Source organism: Rhea americana, unplaced genomic scaffold (assembly GCF_003343005.1).
Source record: "Rhea americana isolate MKP2758 unplaced genomic scaffold, rheAme1 scaffold_5, whole genome shotgun sequence".
In the NCBI taxonomy this organism is placed as follows: Eukaryota; Metazoa; Chordata; class Aves; order Rheiformes; family Rheidae; genus Rhea; species Rhea americana.
The window spans coordinates 11,578,460-11,598,314 of NW_028186645.1; the positions used below are offsets into that span (position 1 = coordinate 11,578,460).

Sequence of the window (19,855 nt, forward strand, 5' to 3'; positions counted from 1 at the left end):
TGTACTTTGGCATGGACAGTAAAGGAAGATCTGAGACAGGTCTTTTTTTAGACACAGGTGACGCTCTTGCCAGAATTATTTGTCTAGTATATTCAGAAGTGCCTACCAGGCTACAAATTTAGGTTTCCTACTTTAAATGTTTGAATGTTTAATGGATCTATAGATGAAGTAAAATTGAAACGAATAGCTATTTTAGGAATTTGATACTTTCCAATTTTAAGGAAGCACGGTTGTGCTTTACAGCCAAATTCCATGGCACATATTTCTTAAGTTTGTTATGGTTATCACTTTTTGTTCAATTGCGAATATTTGTATGTTTTCTTACACAAGGGCATGGGGTTGCCTGCAGACCTCTACTCCCTTTTTCAGGTATGCTTTGTTGTTTCAGTAAATAGACCTTGCATTTGTGCTGTAAATGGAAGACAGGAAAGAATAGCAGCCTTTGAGGAAAATGTTTAAAGTTGAGGGTTTATCTAACTGCTACTACTTTTTTTTTCCCCCCTATGTCTGCATTTTTCAGAATAGAAGTTTGAAAAACTGATGCTGGAACATGTCTTAGATCCCTCTTTTAAGAGTTGGAGGACATTTCTAAAGGTGTATGAGTCTTATATGTATTTTGTGAAGTGAAGAAAGTGGCAAAACAATAAAGCTGTAGAATAATAAAAGACAACAGAGTTGGGATCAGAATACAAGAATTATGGGAAAAGGAAGGAGAGATGATTATCAATAAGCAAAGGGATACAGTTTTCTAAAAGATGCTTGCACATTAATGAAGAAGTAGTAATGCATAGAGGAATTCTTTAAAATAGGTAATCAGAGAGACAAGAACCTCTGGGAAAGGGGATGTCATTTGACAAGACCTTGGAAATACTGCAGCATTAGTAGTGGAAGAATTTTTGTGAATTCCTGTACTTCCTGTTTTGGTATATATTTGTTTTGTCTTCTGTCTGTAAAGTTCATCTTACAAAACATGAAGTATGTTCCTAAGTAGGAAGTTAATACTGGAGTTATTGTGCTGCTTTAAAGGATTAGTCTTTGGCTTCAAAGGTTTTGTATACATAAATTATTCTTGAATTGCACACCTTGCAATTATTTAGGTATTAATCTATTATCTTTTTGTTTCTGAAACAGTTGCTGTAGCAAGTTCTAAGTAACTAAAATATCTTTTCTCTGGTGAAAAAGAAAGTGCTGTCCTTTTATTGGTTTTAGTCTCCTTCCAGGAAACAAGCTAAGATCATTTTAAACAAAGATTTTTTTTTTTTTTTTAATGAATTTGATTATATACTTGCTTATTCTAGGTCAGATCCTCCAAGTAGTTAGAACTGCAAATGGAGCTCAGTATATCATTCAGCCACAGCAGCCAGTTGTTCTACAGCAGCAGGTCATACCACAAATGCAGCCTGGCGGTGTGCAAGCACCTGTTATTCAGCAGGTAAAGAAAAAWTTTTGAACAGATATGTTTGAAGGAGAAAACTTGAAAGAACTAAAGAAGCTTGCATTTTAAACTGAGCAGATTGAAAGGAAATTAAGTCTCTATCARATTTACACTAGTCTAAGTTTAAAATTGCTTTTATGGTCCCCTGATGAGAAATATAGTATGTATTTTAGTCTATGCTCTGAAAATTTGTATTAGTTAAAATAATTCCTTGCCACTCTAGTATTTAGACAGAAATACTTAGAAAATCCGTTCTTTTTATCAGTGAATACGGTATGTCATGCCAAGATTTTTGCTTGGCTGCAAGGTTGAGTGTACATCCAGACTATATGGGTACTGAATTTAATATTAGGTCACAGTTCTGCAGTTTAGGCATGAATAATAATATGTAGAGAATTTAAAGTTTAAATATTTTATAAAGAAGGTTTAAAAATAATCTTTTATTTGAATTTAAAAACTACTGTACTTGGAACTGAGTATGGTGGCAGTGCTAATGTTTTAGAATAGAAGATAAGACAGTATATTTCCTTAGGTTTAGTGGTGGAAAATGCAGAAAATGAACACTAAATAATGAGAGAAGCTATATTGTTGAAGATGAAATTGTCTGATATAAATGGAATACTTGTAACTCTAGTTTCTCTGGTTAATGAAAGTCAGATCGATGTGTTTTGTTTTCTTTGGGTAATGGAGATGGTAGTGAGTTATGGTAGCTGCCACTTGTACTTACAATGATATTTCATCAGGTTTTGGCTCCTATCCCTGGAGGTATTTCCCAGCAGACAGGAGTGATTATTCAGCCTCAGCAGATCCTGTTTACTGGAAATAAAACGCAAGTTATACCTACAACAGTGGCTGCCCCTACACCTGCCCAAGCACAGATTCCTGCAGCTGCTCAACAGCAACCTCAACAACAACAGGCACAGCCACAAGCACCGCTTGTGCTCCAGGTTGATGGGGCAGGAGACACATCATCAGAGGAAGAAGAAGATGAGGAAGAAGACTATGATGATGATGAAGAAGAAGACAAAGAAAAGGATGGAGGTGAAGATGGCCAGGTTGAAGAGGTAAACTTGACAATATTTCATAAGATTGGAAAATAGAACATTTTGTTAATAATTTTTCTACAATATTTGAAAGAAAACTATGTACCTCAAAAAATGTTGTACTCTTGTAATTTTGAGAATCTCTTTATCCTTTTACTTCAGTTTCTTAATTTTCCATACTGAGGTGGTGGAAACTTTTCATACATTAGCAAAGCACCTTGAAATACAGCAGAAGGGATAGTGAAAATTGTAATTACTGTGAATGACCTTATAAAATCTTAAGTAGCAGTATTATTGGTATTACAGAGAGATCAGCCATGAAATTATGAAACCATCATAGAGACCAGAAATAGTCAACGGCATTTGGGACTGAAAGTTGCATACCAAAACAAAGTTACTAAGGATAAAAAAAAGGAGAGTATATTCTTCATTCAGTGTTTTAGAAGTCTGTACTTCAGATTGAAAACACTTAGAAGTAGAGAGGCCAAATAAATGAGGTCTGAACTGTATCTTAAAATTTACTTTCTGCTGCTCTAAAACAGCTCTGAGATTTCAGGTTGACAGTGCAGCACCCTCTAGAAAAACAGCTGACCTTGATTTAACTAAATCAAGAGAGAAAAATGGGAGTCCATACTCTAAATAACTAGTCACATTCTTAACTGTATGTGCTTAATTTAGACTTTGAATGATTTAGGTTTCAGATTTCAGCTAGTGGCTCTTACTAAACCTTTTTCTTGTTGTATCAGAGCTCTGCAGAAAAAGAAATTGGGCTACTAATAAACTAAAATTACTTTACAAAAGTTTTTTTTTTTTTTGAACTGTCAGATCACTTCCACAGTTCTCTTGTGGAAGAGATGTTCCCTTTAAAATGCTAGTATTGGGAACATACTAACATTTTATCATCTGTATCATCTGTGCAGGTAAAACTTCTTTTTTTTTTTTTTTATATCAGAGAGTTAAATCATTTTTTGTGATATATCTACAGTAGTGTCTAACAGTGTTTTCCTGTTGTAACTTACTAGTTGGATCCACATCTACTTTTCTGATATGTTGACCAGCACTGATGTCAGTCTGAACATGTTACTCATTGCGCCATTAAGTATACATCATTGTGCTTTAAAGTGTTCTTTAATATTGTCTTAGTGCTAGGGTTCTTGTGGATTCTTTTTTTAATGCYAAGACTTCATTTTCACCATGACAAAGATGTGTTATATTTGCCCTCTTTATTCATTGGCAGTTAAATAACAAGTAGAGCAATCCATTAAAGCTTGTTGAGTCACTTAAATACAGTATTACGTAGGAAGGAATTAGGAACCCTGTGGTATACCTTTGTCTTTTCCCATTAGGAGCTCCCTAGTATAGCTTACATATTTTGAGGTAGGTGGGAAGATGAGGATTATGTGGAAGACCGCAGAAAATTTGTTTTGCATTTAGTAATGGTTTTACTAGCTTTTGAATTACTTTCTGTTTAAATGAGATGGAAAAACCTCTGCTGCGCATTCTCGCCATAGTGACTTAGTGCATCCAAATGTTCTTTTGACTAATAGACGCTGTCAGACACCTCAGAGAAGGAGCAAGAATGAGCTAGAAGAGGTATCTAGCTTCAGTATGAGCTTCAAGGTGGTCCTGTTATGTTTGGTTTCTAGCAGGCTTGTAGACAGAGTTGGGAAGGTCATGCTGGGAAGAGGAAATTGGGCACACAGTAGAGTTGCAGTTCGGAAGGGATATTTGTGTATATTCTTGGGGCGGCATTTGATCCTGTAGACATGTTTTGGTTAGAGAATTCTAAGCCTGGAAGTGCAGGAGTGAAGGAGTAGTAAAGAATGGAAGAAATTACTCAATTTAAAAAAAAAATTTGAAGGAGTGAAGAGGCTGTTGTTGGAATCGAGAAAAGTAGTCCCTAAGGGACATGAAAATACTTACTAGAACATCTGGAGAATTTAGTTTATATGAATCTATACAAAATTACCTTAAAACAGCATTTTTTTTCCTTTTTCTAAAAAACTTGTATATGTGTTGTTCTATTTCAGTTTTTGGTAGGTCAGAGAAGGATGAATGTCATGTCTGGTTTTATATCTATTGACACATAAGGAATGATGTAACTAATGCTGCATTTCTACTGCTTAGCTGCTTTAGATATGAAAACCTGTACAATGATAAAATAAATTTTTGTAAAGATGAATTGCAAACACCAGAATGTTTACAGTTAAGGAGTAAGAATGAGTGTGGTGATGCAAGGCTGAGGTGATCCTAGCCCAGAATCTGGCCTGAGCACTGAAATTCCACACTAAGATTGGTAAAGCCTGYGGACATCCACAGCATGGAGGGCAGAAAAGAACTGCCTGTCTGCTTTCTCCTGAAAAGCCTAATAGTTTCACCTCAAATGTTTTTTCTTTTTCAGGACCATAGTTTATAGATAGATTGTATCCTCATGCAAGTAATCTAAGCAACAGCTATAATCTTACTAAAGAATAACTTTTTGTGATATTCCTTTCAGGAACCCCTTAACAGTGAAGATGATGTGAGTGATGAGGAAGGACAAGAACTGTTTGATACAGAAAATGTTGTTGTGTGCCAGTATGATAAGGTAAAATCTCTGTTGAACAGAAAGAAGAATTTTCCTTACTCTGTTCTCGTCARTTCACACATTTTAAGTAATATCTTTGTGTTGCTTTAAAGTACAAATTACCTTGTGGTAGTGAATAAGACTTTTTTTCCATATCACGTTTGTTTGTGTTCAACAAAGGACCTCTCTTCTGGCCTCGGGAAAAGTGAACTATTGCAAATGAGTTTTGGTATGTTTACTGTGACCATAAATGAAAGCAGTAGTCAATATGATTTAGACTTGATTCAAAACACTTCATTGACRACTAAAAGTGTTTCTTCTTGATGATTGAAAAGGTATCAGAGGGGGATGATTTTTCTGTGCAGTGTGGAACATTTCATTTATTTTGCTTTAAATTGTGTTCAGCTGTCTCTCCTCTCCTCTATAATGGCTAACTTCTCCTCTGTAATGGCTAATTTCTTTTTGCATATTTGCCTGGAATATGCAAGGATTCATTCATGTCTTTAATTTGTCTGTAGGCTATCAGACACCTTTTTAACTGAGGAAGTATGCGTAAAGTTTCTTTTGATAAAGATTTTCTTCCTTTGCCTAGGCTGAGTTAATTGGACCACAATAAATAAAGATCTTTTTTTAAAGGAGAGAAGAAAAAACCTGCAAGACTTTTGAATACTATAATCTACATTWTACAGAATGACTTAAAGGAGAAATCTTCAGTTGTTTAAGTTATTTTAGTTAAATCTGTCTCCCTGACTCTGCTTGGAGTTGTTATCAGATCCAATAAATAATTTAAGATGTAGGCAAGCAATATCAGTACCTGCACTCTAGCYGTCTGTCTCCTCCAGACTGTTATGAAAAATTGTTACATTTCAAGAGTCCTTACAGTCTATGAGAATAGTAAGGTACCTCAGAATGGCAAACAGAAAAGCTAGTTGGGAGCTTCTAAAGCTAGACAACAGAAACTACTCTGAAATCCTCACCTTCTTAAAGATTAAGAACTTGAACTCAATAAGGAACAGTGTCCATTGTGAACCTTTAGCACTGTATGCTCTGAAAAGATTTCGCTGCTTACTATGATGTTACTAGCTCTTCAGTTTGYATAAAATGCATAGGATCAGCTCAGTTGTTCTGAGCAAAGTTTCCCCATTGCACAATATTGTATCTTGCTGTGACCAGTAGTGGGTGCATCTGCATCTGGGACAATGAGATAAGGAGCAGCAAATGGGTAGCAGTGCTTAAAGCAAGCATGCTGCCATCATTCTAAATAGTGCCTTTTTATTGGAGAACCAGCAGTGGATTTTTTTTTTGTCAATAACGTGTCTGATTACTTTATGAATCCTTGTAAAATTTGTCTTTTGACAATAAGTTTCATAACTGAGATGTGATGTGTGGAGAACTACTTGTTTTGAACCCACTAGTTTCATGTGATACTTATAGCTATTTATCTATCTATAGCTATTTATTTAGGGGAGTTCCCTTATTTGTGTCTTTTATGATTTGGTAGTTCATCGTATCCTTCCTCAGTTGTCTTTGTTCCAAATCAGGTCACAGTTTGCTTGGTTGCTATCTGTGCAGAAGTTGTCCAAACTTGAGATCATTCTTATTCTCCATACCTATTTTCTTTCTCTCTATTCTTTTTGAGATAGGGAAGGTTGAGGGAAGATCAGAGCTATACATGACAGAGGTGAGCCTTGTGCTACCTAAATAATGTAAWAATGTTATGTAGTATTTCACATATATTTTTGATACTACTGAACAGAGAGCAGACATTTTTATCAGTCTTTCAGAACACCAGAACCTCATTTCTGAGTTCTGATTGTCAGCTCAGACCCATCTCTTTTGGTATACGTTTAAGTTAGGATTGCTTTTTCTTCATTACTGCTTTCATCTGTGTTGAATGTCACTATTTTAGTACATAGTGAGTTAGGACAGTGACATTGTTTTGCAGCTCTTCAGTAGCTGTTGCTTGTACCATCAGTGATATTTTGTCATTTTCCAGATGATCAGTGAATTCTTAAAACCACGGACTCCAGCTAGCAAAAATCTCTTTTGGAATGATACTGCACTGTAAAAACAGTGTTCTTACTCTTGTTTTCCCATCTTTAATAAGTTATTTATTCATCTGGGGATCTTCCTTCTTATCTCATGGCAGCTCAGCTGCCTCTGAGGGCTTTTTGTTGAATGCCATCTAGAAGTGCAAGCGGAGTATACAAGCCAAGCTTTTTCTTCTTCACTTATTTGCTGATGACACTAACTTCTTCTAGTTTAAAGTAAGCACAGAGCAAATAATACTACTAATAATTCTTTGACTACTGTAGTCATATCTGTTCTGGTGCTTCTTTATTGTTTGGATTTACAGCACTATCGATAGATGGTAAGATTTCCTGTCCTTGTTGGGTCTTGAAATATTGTGATGTGGCTTCCTKGATTTTATGCCCTTTGTAAAAGGTAGATTGGTTTTGTTTTGTTTTTCAAAGACTGTCYAAACAAACAAACAAAAAAATCTGCTTCATGAAGTTTATGATCCACATCTCTCATTTGGACAACATTTCAGCTTTCTGAAGGATCTTTGCTTTCTTTGAGTAACTTCTGCTGGTTGATCCTGCTGATCTTCTGCTTTTTTATACATTTCTTTTATAAATTTCTTTTATACAAAGCTGTAAATGTTCAATATTTTAACTGTGGAGACTGTAGGGTAAAGTTGAAACTTGAATCTTRAGAACATTCAACTTCATTCCATCATCCCTAATAATGTCTTTTTGTCTGAAGATCTTACTGTTCTCTCCTGACTCCATAAGATAAGAACTGGAACATAAATCATCTTCCATTAAGMAGAAAGCATAGAATAAAAAATGGGTGGATATATTTCTTTTCTCAGCTGTATCAACTTGTATGTTTTGTACTGTAGAGATTTTCACATGGGAAAAACTTATAAATATCCACTTGCTGAACTCCATAGTCAAAGTCCAGTATTATAATAAGCAGAGAAAGTTAAATAGGTCTGCCATCTCTCTATGTATGAAGTAATCAAAGCTTGTTTGCATGCAGAACGGAGCTTAGGCTTAGCAGAGGTGAGGAGAATAAAACTTACATCTTTCACCTGTTCATGACTGGTTTAAAGTGTTTGTGTTACGCTGATTGAAATGGAAATTTTTGGCTTTCAAGTGGAGTTTCACAGAGGTCATAATGGAAGATACCTTAATCAAAGAAGCAAGATAGATGGATATATGTTTTTCCACTTTTTTTTTTCTGTCTGATGCCTCTAAAAATGCGCTGTGTATGCAGTATTTCGGAATGCCCATGTGGCTGCATGATTTCCTGACGGTTGCTATGACAGCCCTCCCTAGTTTAAAAAACGTAAGAGGAAAGTACTACAGGTGTTTTTTGGAACTAAATGCAGAATTGATATTCAAGGTGTAATCGATACAGAATTAGACACCAATAGATTACTATGTTTCTGTTTTATTTTTCTTTCTTGCTCTTACAATTACTTAAGCATTATTAGCTATTTCTCATGAAATTAATATGTCAACTTTTTTCCTATTTTTAGATCCACAGAAGTAAAAACAAATGGAAATTTCACCTCAAAGATGGCATCATGAATCTTAATGGAAGAGATTATGTATTTTCCAAAGCCATAGGGGATGCAGAATGGTGAAGTTTTTAAGACAAAGCAAAAAAACAAAAAACAAAAATGAAAAAACAAAACCACCTCCCTATAAGAGGAAAAAAAAATCGAAAGCAGGAAAGGTTGAGACTTGGACATATATTTCAACCAAAATATGTATCTGCACATCAGAAATAAAGCATAATGAAAACTGTCGGAACAAAGATAAAATGTGGCAACAAAGACACTACTTCAGATGAGCAAGCCATGGACTGTAGCAGCTATAGCATTGTCTGGGAGCTGATTTTGTGTGTTAGGAATACCTTAATTATCAAATCTACATACAGGTACCTACAGCTGGTATTTAGCATGTAAGGCTTTGTCTCCCCTTTCTTCCCTTGGTTTAAGATTTTAAAATATTTCTTCCACTGATTGAAGGAACTCTTCCTTTTGATAGATTATTAATCTGAAAATGCTTATTGTGTGTACAAATCTTTGCTTTGAACACTTCCTTTTGGTAGTGAGGATGGTAAGAATGTTAAACTGCGTGCAAGCTTTGTACAGAAGGGTAAGAATTAAGGTGTTAAAATTTTAAATAACATGTATAAGGAAAATATTTTTAATTCTGATAAGCTCATTAATTATTATATCTATTTGTGGTTTTCAATTCCATTCCCCATAAGCAAGTTCTTGTTCCTAGCAGTTACAAAATGGTAAAACGATCATTTATATTTCAAAATTATTTTTATTTGATGTGAATGGCATCTTTTATTTAGGTCTATATTTTTTTAAATACTAAGCACCTGTAGCTCCCCCCTTTCCCCCCCCCCCCCCCGAAGGTCAGACTGCTTAACTCTTTAACTGTATTATTGCTGTTTGATGGTGGTTCAGCATCGTTGAATTGAAAGGAATAATAACAGTTTCTACTGACTTCTTAAATAGGCTTTGGGAAGACCTTTTGAATGAAATGTGTAGGTAATCACACAATAGATGAATTCCTTCACTTAAATACTACATCTGTAGTCCAGATATCCACAAGTATTTGAACAGACCACAGGAATGACTAAATTTTTAATATAGAAAATCACATAGAAGTTCTTTTAGCTGCAAGTCTGTTAATCAAAGGTTTGCTTACTAAAAAGCATAGCCTTAAATTACCTGCAGCAGTTAATCTCTAAAGTTTCCAGGGGCAAATAGTTTCGTGAAGAGTTGCACAGCTTTGAGAACACAAACTTTGTTAGAGTATCTTTAGGCTGACTTGGTAATAGAAGATCAAGTAGTCAGATGCACTAAACCTCATGTAATAGCTTTTTCACTTGCCTTTTCTAGAGTGACTTTATTGTTGTTGTAAAAAGCAGCAAAATGGTTCCCCAGCCCCCGCTCCTCCCCCCCCACTCCTCTCCTCTCAGAATTTTGAACACATTTTCTTCATGCAGATTCAAATGAGGAGAGGGACTGGGCATTATACTTAAACTGTTGAGGAAGAAATGTTCATGTGTCTCACCAATTCCAAAAATGCTGTTTTGTTGGGTGCTTGGAAAATACAATGAAAAGGACGCAGCAATAATTTTAATGAATTGGGGAAGAATTCAGAAGCAGACACTTGACCCACAATTTCTGGCCTTTCTTCTTGAGAATGAAATTTTTAAAACATTATTTAACAAAGTCATAAGTGTATTTTAGCAGTTTCTAAGCACTATTCTTATTTCATTCTGCTTTACTAGCTACCAAGGGCATTCATAGTCTCAGTAGCGTGTAGAAAATTCAAATACATTGTAAAAAAGGAATATTTTTTTGCTCTGACTTTTCACACTTGTGCTCTCATTGACACAGACTGAAACTGTCTGTAGGCTGTGTCTAGAGTTGTGTTTGTTAGTAAGCTATCTGCTTACATAAGCTTTAGAAAAGTTAATTTCTGGTTTTACTAATTCATTGTTAAATAGTGACATAATCATACAGAGTACGCTTTTTGGCTCGAGGCTTCAAGGTATCTCCAGATGACTGGTGTTTGCTTTCTTCTGAACAAAACAAAACTTTTTTTTTATCATTGTTGACACTTAAAATATGTATAACTGCAGTTAAATCAACAATGTATTGGCTACTTCTTTTCCTCATCTTTCTCAAATCTATTACCAGTAAGTCTTAAAAAATGGACTTCAAACATAAATCCCATAATGCTGCAAAACTCAATCAGTAAAAAGGGAAAAAAATCATTTTAGGTATAGATTCCTGTTTATGCTACTGGAAACCGGATTACTGTACAACACTTCATTTTCATACATCTTAGATTTTTCACCCTCTTGTGTATACTAGAAGCTCCATAGCCTTTTTATTTCTTTCTAAGGGATGCCAGAACTTTAAAGGTAACTTAAGCATAGCTTGTTTTGAAGGATGTTAGAAGCTATCTGAACTTGCACAGCCTCTTGAAGGCTAACTGTGTGGTATGCTTGTCAGATAAGAAGTTTTGTCTTCAAATACAAACCTGTGAAGTTTTCTGAAAGCCAGTCAAACATCAACATACCAAACTGTGCTCTTATTGCTACATCAAGTGTTCCTTTTTTAAATCAAAAAGCATGTTTTAATTTCATTTTATTGTAGCGGCTTGCTGTAAGAATGTAGTTTGCTTAATTTTATTATTGTACTTGAATTTTTAATCATGGTTTTAACAATGTAACTGAACAGACCATTTCATTAGGTTCCACAGAAACCATTCCTTTCAGAGGGCAAGGGATTCTCATTGTTCATAATCTATAAATGATTCCCCCCACACACCTTGGAAATAGATTTTTTTTTCATTTAAATAGTTCAGTATTATGGAAGCAATTAATGATTTGAAGAGGGCTTATGTTTAAATTTGCACAGATAATGGAGCACCTTTTTATGATGGAAAAATATGGGGAAAGATAACTTCATAATTTTAACCACAGTGGCTGATGCAAACTTGCAGAGGAACTAGGCAAAACCAGTAGTCTCACGACTTTTCAATTTGCAGAATACCTGTTTTGCCAACATGACAAAATATTTTGGGGGGATTCCTGAGAAAGAAGATTTCCTGCAGTGCTTCAATCATAAAAACAACTGTTTTGCTCTAATTTGGTTGGGTTTTAGYGTGTATAATCATTTAAAAATATCTAAGTTGAAAAACAATTGATGGTTCTTTTCTGTTAAAGAGGTAAGAGAATTTAGTCACATAAGGAACTTAATGTTGGACTATTTAAATGTTTTCTTTTTTTAAATTATTTTCCCCCTCAGTTGCTGGTTAGTGACAAGATTTCTTTAAGGTTTCACACTCCTTGTTCCTGTGTTGTAATCAGAAGTTGCATTTGAATGTCATTCAGTTCTCTAATCACAATTTAAAGCAAAAATTGTGGTCTGAGTTCATTTCCAAGACTATGATACATGATTCTGAAGCAGTTTCTATAACGGATCAAAGAAAATACTGTCATATAATGAAAGTTTTCATACTTTTTTTTTCTATTCTGCAGAGTAGGAGTGTTAAAGTAAGCTTCATAGGGTTTTAGTTTGTGAAGATACTATTTGGTAGTTAACAGTAATTATGGCACCATAAAACAATCTGATTAAAATTTTGTAATTTCAGTGCAGGAGTTAGAGACCTAGTGAACTAAAATTCGTTTTGAGACAGTCTCTTTGATTTATAAAAAGTTCCCTTAAAAAAAAAGCACCTCCAAAACCTAAAAATCCCCCCAAACCCCAAAGCTTTCCAATAGGGAATACAACAAGAAGTGCAGGAAGTGAACAGTGGCTTTAGGATAATGTGCACTGGGTTAATACTGGGCTGCCTTGCAGAGTGTTGCGGGGTTGTTGTGCCCTTGACTGCCCCTTCTCCTCCCATGGAAATCAGAGTTGTTTTCAGACTTTGAGATTATTGATAACAAAAGATGAAGAAACTTGCACATTTTTACRTATAGATGTCTCGCGTTTAAAGTCTTGTTTTTCCATTACTGTGATTGGTTGGGAAATGTGTTTAAAGAACAAAACAAACAAACAAAAAAAATCCTAGTCCTTTGGTTTCCCTGTTGTCTACTTTTTTAATATTAWTACTAGGTTTTTTTAAGCAGTTCATGCAGTGTATTTTTCAGTTGTTATTTGGTGGATTAGACATTGTGGAACAAAAGGAACTTTTTTAACAGGAAGAACTGCCTTGGGTTAGCTACACGTACAGTCATCCTATGAGACATGTTCCAGAATGCATAGGGTACCAATAAAATATGGAGTGGGGGAATATCCTTCTTTGCTGTTCTGAGCTACTATTGTCAACTGCTGTTGTACATATACTGTTATGTGTAAGGGGGTAAATATATTTATTATGTTTGTAAAATTCATTCTGTACAATTGCAGATCAAGGTTGCTCCTCTGTGATATACAGGATATTATGTTTCGAAGGCCATGCTTGGAATACAATTATAGAACTTAGTATTTTGATGTACTAAGACCTATTTTAAGTTTAATATTTTGCCTTTGCAAAAACTTTAATTAAAGATGTTATTTAAAAATGTTTGCCACTTCATTTACTATCTTGCGTGTGTATTTGTTAAATATATGGTGTTTAATGCAGGTTGTAATAACCCTGAAGATTCTGAATTTATTTTCATAACAATTTCTTCAAGCTCAGAGAAGGTGTTTCTTTCTGTCAACTACTTACTGAGTTTGCTTTGTGGGCTCTCCATTTAGCATAATTACATTATATAAGATTGGCGTTTTAATCTTGAGGCTAGATTTTCAAGTTTATTTAATAATTATGTCGCTACGGTAACCTGAGACTTAGGTCTTGAGCCAGGATTGGTTGAATAACTCAGTGTGCCATCTAGAACAAGAGTCCTTTAAATGGCAATGCGGGGCAGTTTTGATAAATAAAATAGGCAGCTCTGGAGGAGAGCTGACTGATTATAAAGGCTTCACCAGTGAAACTGATTTGACAACATGGCTTTCCAGTGTAAGCAGGTGACATCTTTTAGCTCAACAGTCTCTTGAGACTTGCCTAATGCTTTATTTTTSTACCTAAATTTTGAACTTGAAATTCTAGGTATATTTTGAGAAGAAGAATGTAGGCCATACTTCCAGTGTGGAAGGCTGTATTCAGGAATACAATGATTTTGAAATAATCTTATAGCTGTAGTGGTGTAATGATACAGCTAGGCAAGAATCATAATGGGTGGTAATTTTTTTCTTATGTGCATTGTTTTGTCCAAATCCTTTTTGTACTACCTAATAATCTAATACTGCTTTTCATATAAAATTTGCCTTACAAATTATTTTGAAAAGGATTTGGAGATGATTCTGAATAAGTAAGTATCACAACTTAGAAAAAGTGGCCTGTTGTTCTGGCCAAAACATTTTCAAAAGGGCCCCAAAAAAGAGAAAATAGATCAGTGACAAATTAGTAGCAAACTTACGAATTTTATATATATATATATRTGTGTGTGTGTGTGTGTAATTTTAATATATTTTWTATATATATACAATTTTAATATTTTTTATATATATAAAATGTGAATTTCAACTGCTTTACCAATTGTGCTGCACCATGAGTAAAAGTATTTCAAAGTTTTTTTTTTCTTTGAGAAACCCAGTGTATAAAAACACCAAGTTTTTCCAATCTGATTTTATATAATGCAGCTAACAGAGGCAGCGAACAGATACAACAGTTGCAGCAGTTTGTGCAGCCCTGTCTTGGCTCTGCCTTGTTGGATGTTGTGGTCTGCTGACCCCTGTGGAACTAGGAGACTAGAGGGTAACTCTGCCTTCAGGTAAGGGGAGCTAGGCAAGGACAACTGCAGGAGGCCTTAACTTCTCCTGAGAGAAACTCCAGCACCTATCACCCAGCTCTAGCTAGGTATAGCTGCTGCTAACAAGCTGTCAAGGTTGTCCTTGATAAGAGCAGTTAGGGGGCTTTTGAGCCAGGTAGCCCTTGATTATAGAGTGGGGTGGCTACCCTGTGAGTCAGTACTAGGGAGAGGTCTATATAAAAAGCCAGACCTGGAACACAGCTCCCAGAGTGCAACAAACGGAGGCAGCAGTTTGCAGAGGAGTGCATGAAAGTGCAAGAGGACATCTTTGTTTCCAGTCTTTGTAGTGCCCACTTTCGCAAACATGGTTRTAACTCACCGCAAAGCACATTTGGCTGTAGCTATTGGAGTTGCTGCATCAGCTGTGTCAGAAGCTTTGATCCAGACAGACCCTCTGACAGCAAATGTGGCTCTATAGGTCTCAGGCTGCAGGGAGTGCTTAAAGCCTCTCTAGAAGGCCTGGACTGATAGTCAGCCCTCCTGCAGGAGGTGTGCWGTTGTTGAATTGCGTTGTCAGGTCAAGGAGTTTGCACAGCAGACTGTGAAGCATCTGTGAAAGTGAGCAGGAGACGGTGTTYTTGGAGACCGTACTGCTTCAGGAGTCTCAATCTCCTGCAGCARGAGAGTTGCTGGAGGACTCAGTGCAGAGTGAAATAGTACAGCACAGCACTGCAGAAGATGGCTGGAAACTAGTTTCTTGTAGAAGGAGAAAGGCCCCTTGTCTTCCTGTAGACTTGGACTTATAGTTGAACAATTGATTTAGTGCCCTCCAGGATGAGGAGGACCTGGACCTGACTTCAAGGGAAGCAACTGGGCTGACAGTCTCTGTGACTTGCAGGAACAGTCAGAAGAAGCGACGAGTGGTTGTTGTGGGTGACTCCATGCTGTGGGGGACGGAAGCACCTATCTACTGACCTGACCTCTTGTCTAGACAGATTTGCTGCCTGCGGAGGGCTCAGATATGAGATGTCACTGAAAGGCTGCCAATGCTTGTCTGCACATCAGACTRCTACCCTGGACTACTCTTTCATGTGAGTGCTGATAATATCAAGAGCAAATTGGAGACAATGAAACAGGTTTTCAGAGCTCTGGGCRTGGTGATCAAGGGTCTGGAAGCCAAAGTGATCTGCTCAGTACTGCCAATGATGGAGAAGAATGGGAGGAGGAGGAGGAGACAAAATATTCAAGTTAACAATAGGCTGTGTCGCTGGTGTTGGCAACAGGGTTTTGGTTTCTGTGGTCATGGGACACTGTTTGAAGATCAACAACTGATGGTGAGAGATGGGATCCACCTTAATAAGTGAGGCACASGAGACTTTGCCAACAGGTTGGCCAGCCTGTTTTTTGTTGGTCTCCTCCCTTTTGTTKGTCATAATGCTATTCGTGCTATGCTATTAATTTACAAATGTATACTCTCATCCTTGTTACGAACACAAAATAGTAATTCATTCCAGTACCCAGATACATTGGTCGTTGCATAAAGTATGGTTGCTCACACACCTCTCTGTTCTCAAAGAGCAAATGCCTTCAAGATACTCTTGACAAGTGACTTTTCATTGCAGCATTAGATGCTGAAGGTGGGATTTTTTTTTTATGAAATTTTAAAAATATATCAGAGGGCTTTAAACTAGGTAGGATGGGGGAAGGGGAGAGTTGTAGAGAGAGAGTAGTCAATAAAATACAGCCTAAGTTGGGAGACCTCCAGCAGGCATGTGCAGCTGGGGATGTGCATGAGAGACATGGCTATGGGGGAATCCCCTTACACCCTTCCTGGGAAACCTGTACAYACAGCTGCCTCTCTGAAATGCCTGTACACTAATGCACACAGCATGGGGAATAAACAGGAAGAACTGGAGGTCTGTGTGTGGTAGCAGGGCCATGATCTCACTGCAGTCACAGAGACATRGTGGGATAGCTCAAATGACTGGAATGCYGTCATGGATGGTTTTAGGAAAGGCAGACCAGGAAGGCGAGGTGGTGGAGTTGCTCTTTATGTGAGAGTGCAACTGGAATGCATCAGACTCTGCCTATGGAGAGGCAGTCGAGAGCTTAAGGGTGAAGATGGGCGAAATGGGAGATAGGGATACTGGTATGGGTGTCTACTACAGGCCACCTGATCAGGAGGAGGAAGTAGATGAGGCTTCTAGGAACAGCTGGAAGTAGCATCACAATCGTAGGCCCTAGTTCTCCTGGGGAACTTGAACCACCTTGCTATCTTCTGTAAGGACAACACAACTAGGCACAAACACTCCAGAAGGTTCCTGTAGTACATTGTGCAAGAAGTGCAACTTCTTGACACAGGTAGTGGGGGAGCCTATGAGGAAGGGTGTTCTGCTGGACCTTGTTCTAATCAACACTGGTTAGAACTGGTTAGAGATGTGAAGGTTGGGGGCAGCCTTGGCTGCAGTGATCACGAGATGGTGGAGTTCAGGATCCTGCGTGGTGGAAGCAAGGCAATAAGTAGGATTACAACCCTGGACTTCAGGAGAGYGRACTTTGGGCTCTTTGGGGACCTACTTGGAGAAAGCCCATGGGTTAAGGCCCTAAAAGGAAGGTGGGTCCAGGAGAGCTGGCTAGTATTCAAACATCACTTCCTCCAAGCTYGAGTGGTGCATCCCAAGGAGAAAGAAGTCCAGCAAAGGGGGCAGGAGACCTGCATGGATGAGCAAGGAGCTCCAGATAAAGCACCAACAGAAGAAGTGCATAGAAYGTGGAAGAGGGGAAAGGATGCTTGGGAAGATTATAAGAATGTTGTCAGAGATGCAACAAGGAAGGCTAATGCCCATTTGGAATTAAGTCTGGCAAGGGATGTCAAAGACAACAAGAAAGAYTTCAAATACACCAGTAGTAAGAGGAAGACTGGGGAAAATATGGGCTTCAGTCTTCATTGCTAAAGGCAGCCCTCAAGCCCTCCAGAACCTGGACACGTGAGAGAGAGTCTGGAGAAAGGGGGACTTTCCTTTGGTTGAGTAGGATAGGATTAGAGATCTTCTGGGCAGACTTGACATCCACAAATCCATTGGCCCTGATGGGGCTCACCCACGAGTACTGAGGGAGCTGGCAGATGTTGTTGCTAGACCACTCTCTATCATCTTTAAGAGGTCATGGAGAACTGGAGAGGTACCTGAGGACTGAAAGAAAGCGAGTGTCACTCCAGTCTTCAGAAAGGKCAAGGAGGAGGACCCAGGCAACTAAAGGCCACTCAGCCTCACCTCCATCCCTGGAAAGGTGATGGAACAGCTCATTCTGGATGTCATCTCCAAGCATGTGGAGGAAAAGAAGGTGATCGGTAGTCAGCATGGATTAACCATGCTTAACTAATCTACAAAGATGTTTAGAGGACTGGAGCATCTGCCCTAGAGGCATGAGGAATGGCTGCAAGAGCTGGATCTCTTTAGCCTGGAGAAGAGAAGACTGAGGAGGGATCTCATCAACGAGTATAAGTATCTAAAGGGACGGTGTCAATAGTATGGGGCCAGACTCTCTTCAGTAGATATTCAAAGCCCACCTGGATGCAACCCTGTCTAACATGCTCTAGGTGACCCTGCTTGTGCAGGGGGGTTGGACTGGAAGATCTCCAGAGATCCCTTCCRACCTTATCCATTCTGTGATTCTGTGATTCTGCAAAATATATACATATATATGTGTATGTATATATATATAGATATATAAATTTAAACCTTTATTGCAGAAGTATGAGAGGATAAGAATCTTAAGATGTTAGCCTGACTTTTAATATAATTAATTTAATTTTACCTAGAAATAATTCCTTATAGCTTGTCTTAAGCTGTGTCAGTCTTGAAATTTGGAGTTTTAAAGGATTTCTTCTTTGTAAAAATGCTTTTCTTAAAGGCTGGATATTTTGCCAGTTATTGTCAGAGCTGACTCTGTCTATTTTAAACTTTTTTCTCTAGTAATGGGATTATGCAAAAAACATTCTAATCCTTTTAGATGCAATAATCCTCATCTATAATACAGTCAAATGGACTGCAATTGAACTAATTTGACCTTTCAGTTTCACTATAGAACATTCAGAAAAGTATTTTTATGGCAATTCTTTAGAATAAGTCTTCCCAATTATTTGGCAGAAATGCCTGTGCAATTAACTCCTCTTCTATATAATATAAATATGTGTCCTCACTTGCTTGACTTTAGAATGGCAGTCTGAAACAATGTGAAGGTAATATTGAGAGAAGACAAATAACTAAAAATAGCACTTTACTTTGAAATGATGCTGAGCTGTCCAATAACTTTCAAAAATCAAATGCCACTTTCTGAATATAAGTACTTGTCAGTTGGTGTTTTAAAACGCCTTTAAGTGACAGTTTATTTTAAAATACATACATATGTCTATATATTTGGTTTTAATTCAGTTTTGTAATCAAGAATTTATTAAAATCACAAACAACAAGTGTTTAATTCAGGTAAGGGTGTTTCAAAAACAATGCCAAAATACAGCTCATCATTAATTGTAAAAATCAGAATCTCTACAGTAAGTTTAAGCGTAGACTTGTGATTCTGTCAAGTTAGAAATGCTTTTGCTTTGCTAGAGGTACCAAATGAAGCAGAACTGCACTGCAGACAAGCCCCCTGGACACCTGCAATAGAAGACATGCTGGGAATCCCTAGAGAGCTGGGATATTACTTTTCAAGCTGCAAGAGTTGGTGTAGGAGCTGGCAGGATTTAATTCCAGGGTGAAAAAAAAAAAACTTTTTGAGCAGTCATTAAGCCGGTGATGGAGAGAACAGTTTAGATTAACAAAACAAGGAAGGCAATCTTTTCTGCCAGACCACCTGGCTTCTTGATTTTTCCAAAGGCTTATTCCCWTTTCTCCTAGGAATGCTGCTGCAAAGCCCTTGCAACCAGGGCTCCTTGCATGTCCTGCCTGGCCAACATCTGAGGATTTCATAACAGCTGAATACTTTTCCCTCAGAGGAACTGGCTGACTTCAGGTAGACTGCCCTGACTCAACAGGTAATGTATTCTGGGGAAACACAACATTTCTAAATGATACATACTGCAGAATGCATCCTGTGGAAATCTTACTTGTAGGTTTTGCTCTATCTGAATTTTCAGAAAGATGTGCAGTCCGAGTTTTGCAGGATGGACGTTCTTTCCTTCCAGGTTTAACTTGTTAGAATTTCTAGCAAAGACAAAATGTTAATGCTTGGAATAATATTTCTGGCATGCTATATTTTTGGACTGATTTAGTACATCTGCTGCCAGATTTTAATAAATAATTTTAATCCTAAAACAAAGCAATACCTAATAAAATTCTATGTGTAGGTTTAGAGAGCTTATAGAGTTGATAGATTGTTTCGTAAGTATTTCTGTGTGTTCATGATACTGATGCTAGCTGTTTGTCGGTTAAAGAAGAAATGGCTGCAGACAGTTCAGTT

General features: G+C 37.3%; 1 protein-coding gene across 1 annotated transcript in view; it reads left to right on the plus strand.

The window, feature by feature from the left end:
• GTF2A1 (general transcription factor IIA subunit 1) overlaps positions 1 to 13,162 on the plus strand; it is a 30,692-nt gene extending 17,530 nt beyond the window's left edge. Inside the window, exons 6-9 of the mRNA XM_085317590.1 lie at positions 1,299 to 1,432; positions 2,179 to 2,499; positions 4,976 to 5,065; positions 8,592 to 13,162. Of these exons, the coding sequence (XP_085173716.1) occupies positions 1,299 to 1,432; positions 2,179 to 2,499; positions 4,976 to 5,065; positions 8,592 to 8,699 (653 nt within the window). The 3' untranslated portion in view covers positions 8,700 to 13,162. The remainder of the gene's footprint in view (positions 1 to 1,298; positions 1,433 to 2,178; positions 2,500 to 4,975; positions 5,066 to 8,591) is intronic.
• The last annotated feature ends 6,693 nt before the right edge of the window (positions 13,163 to 19,855 follow it).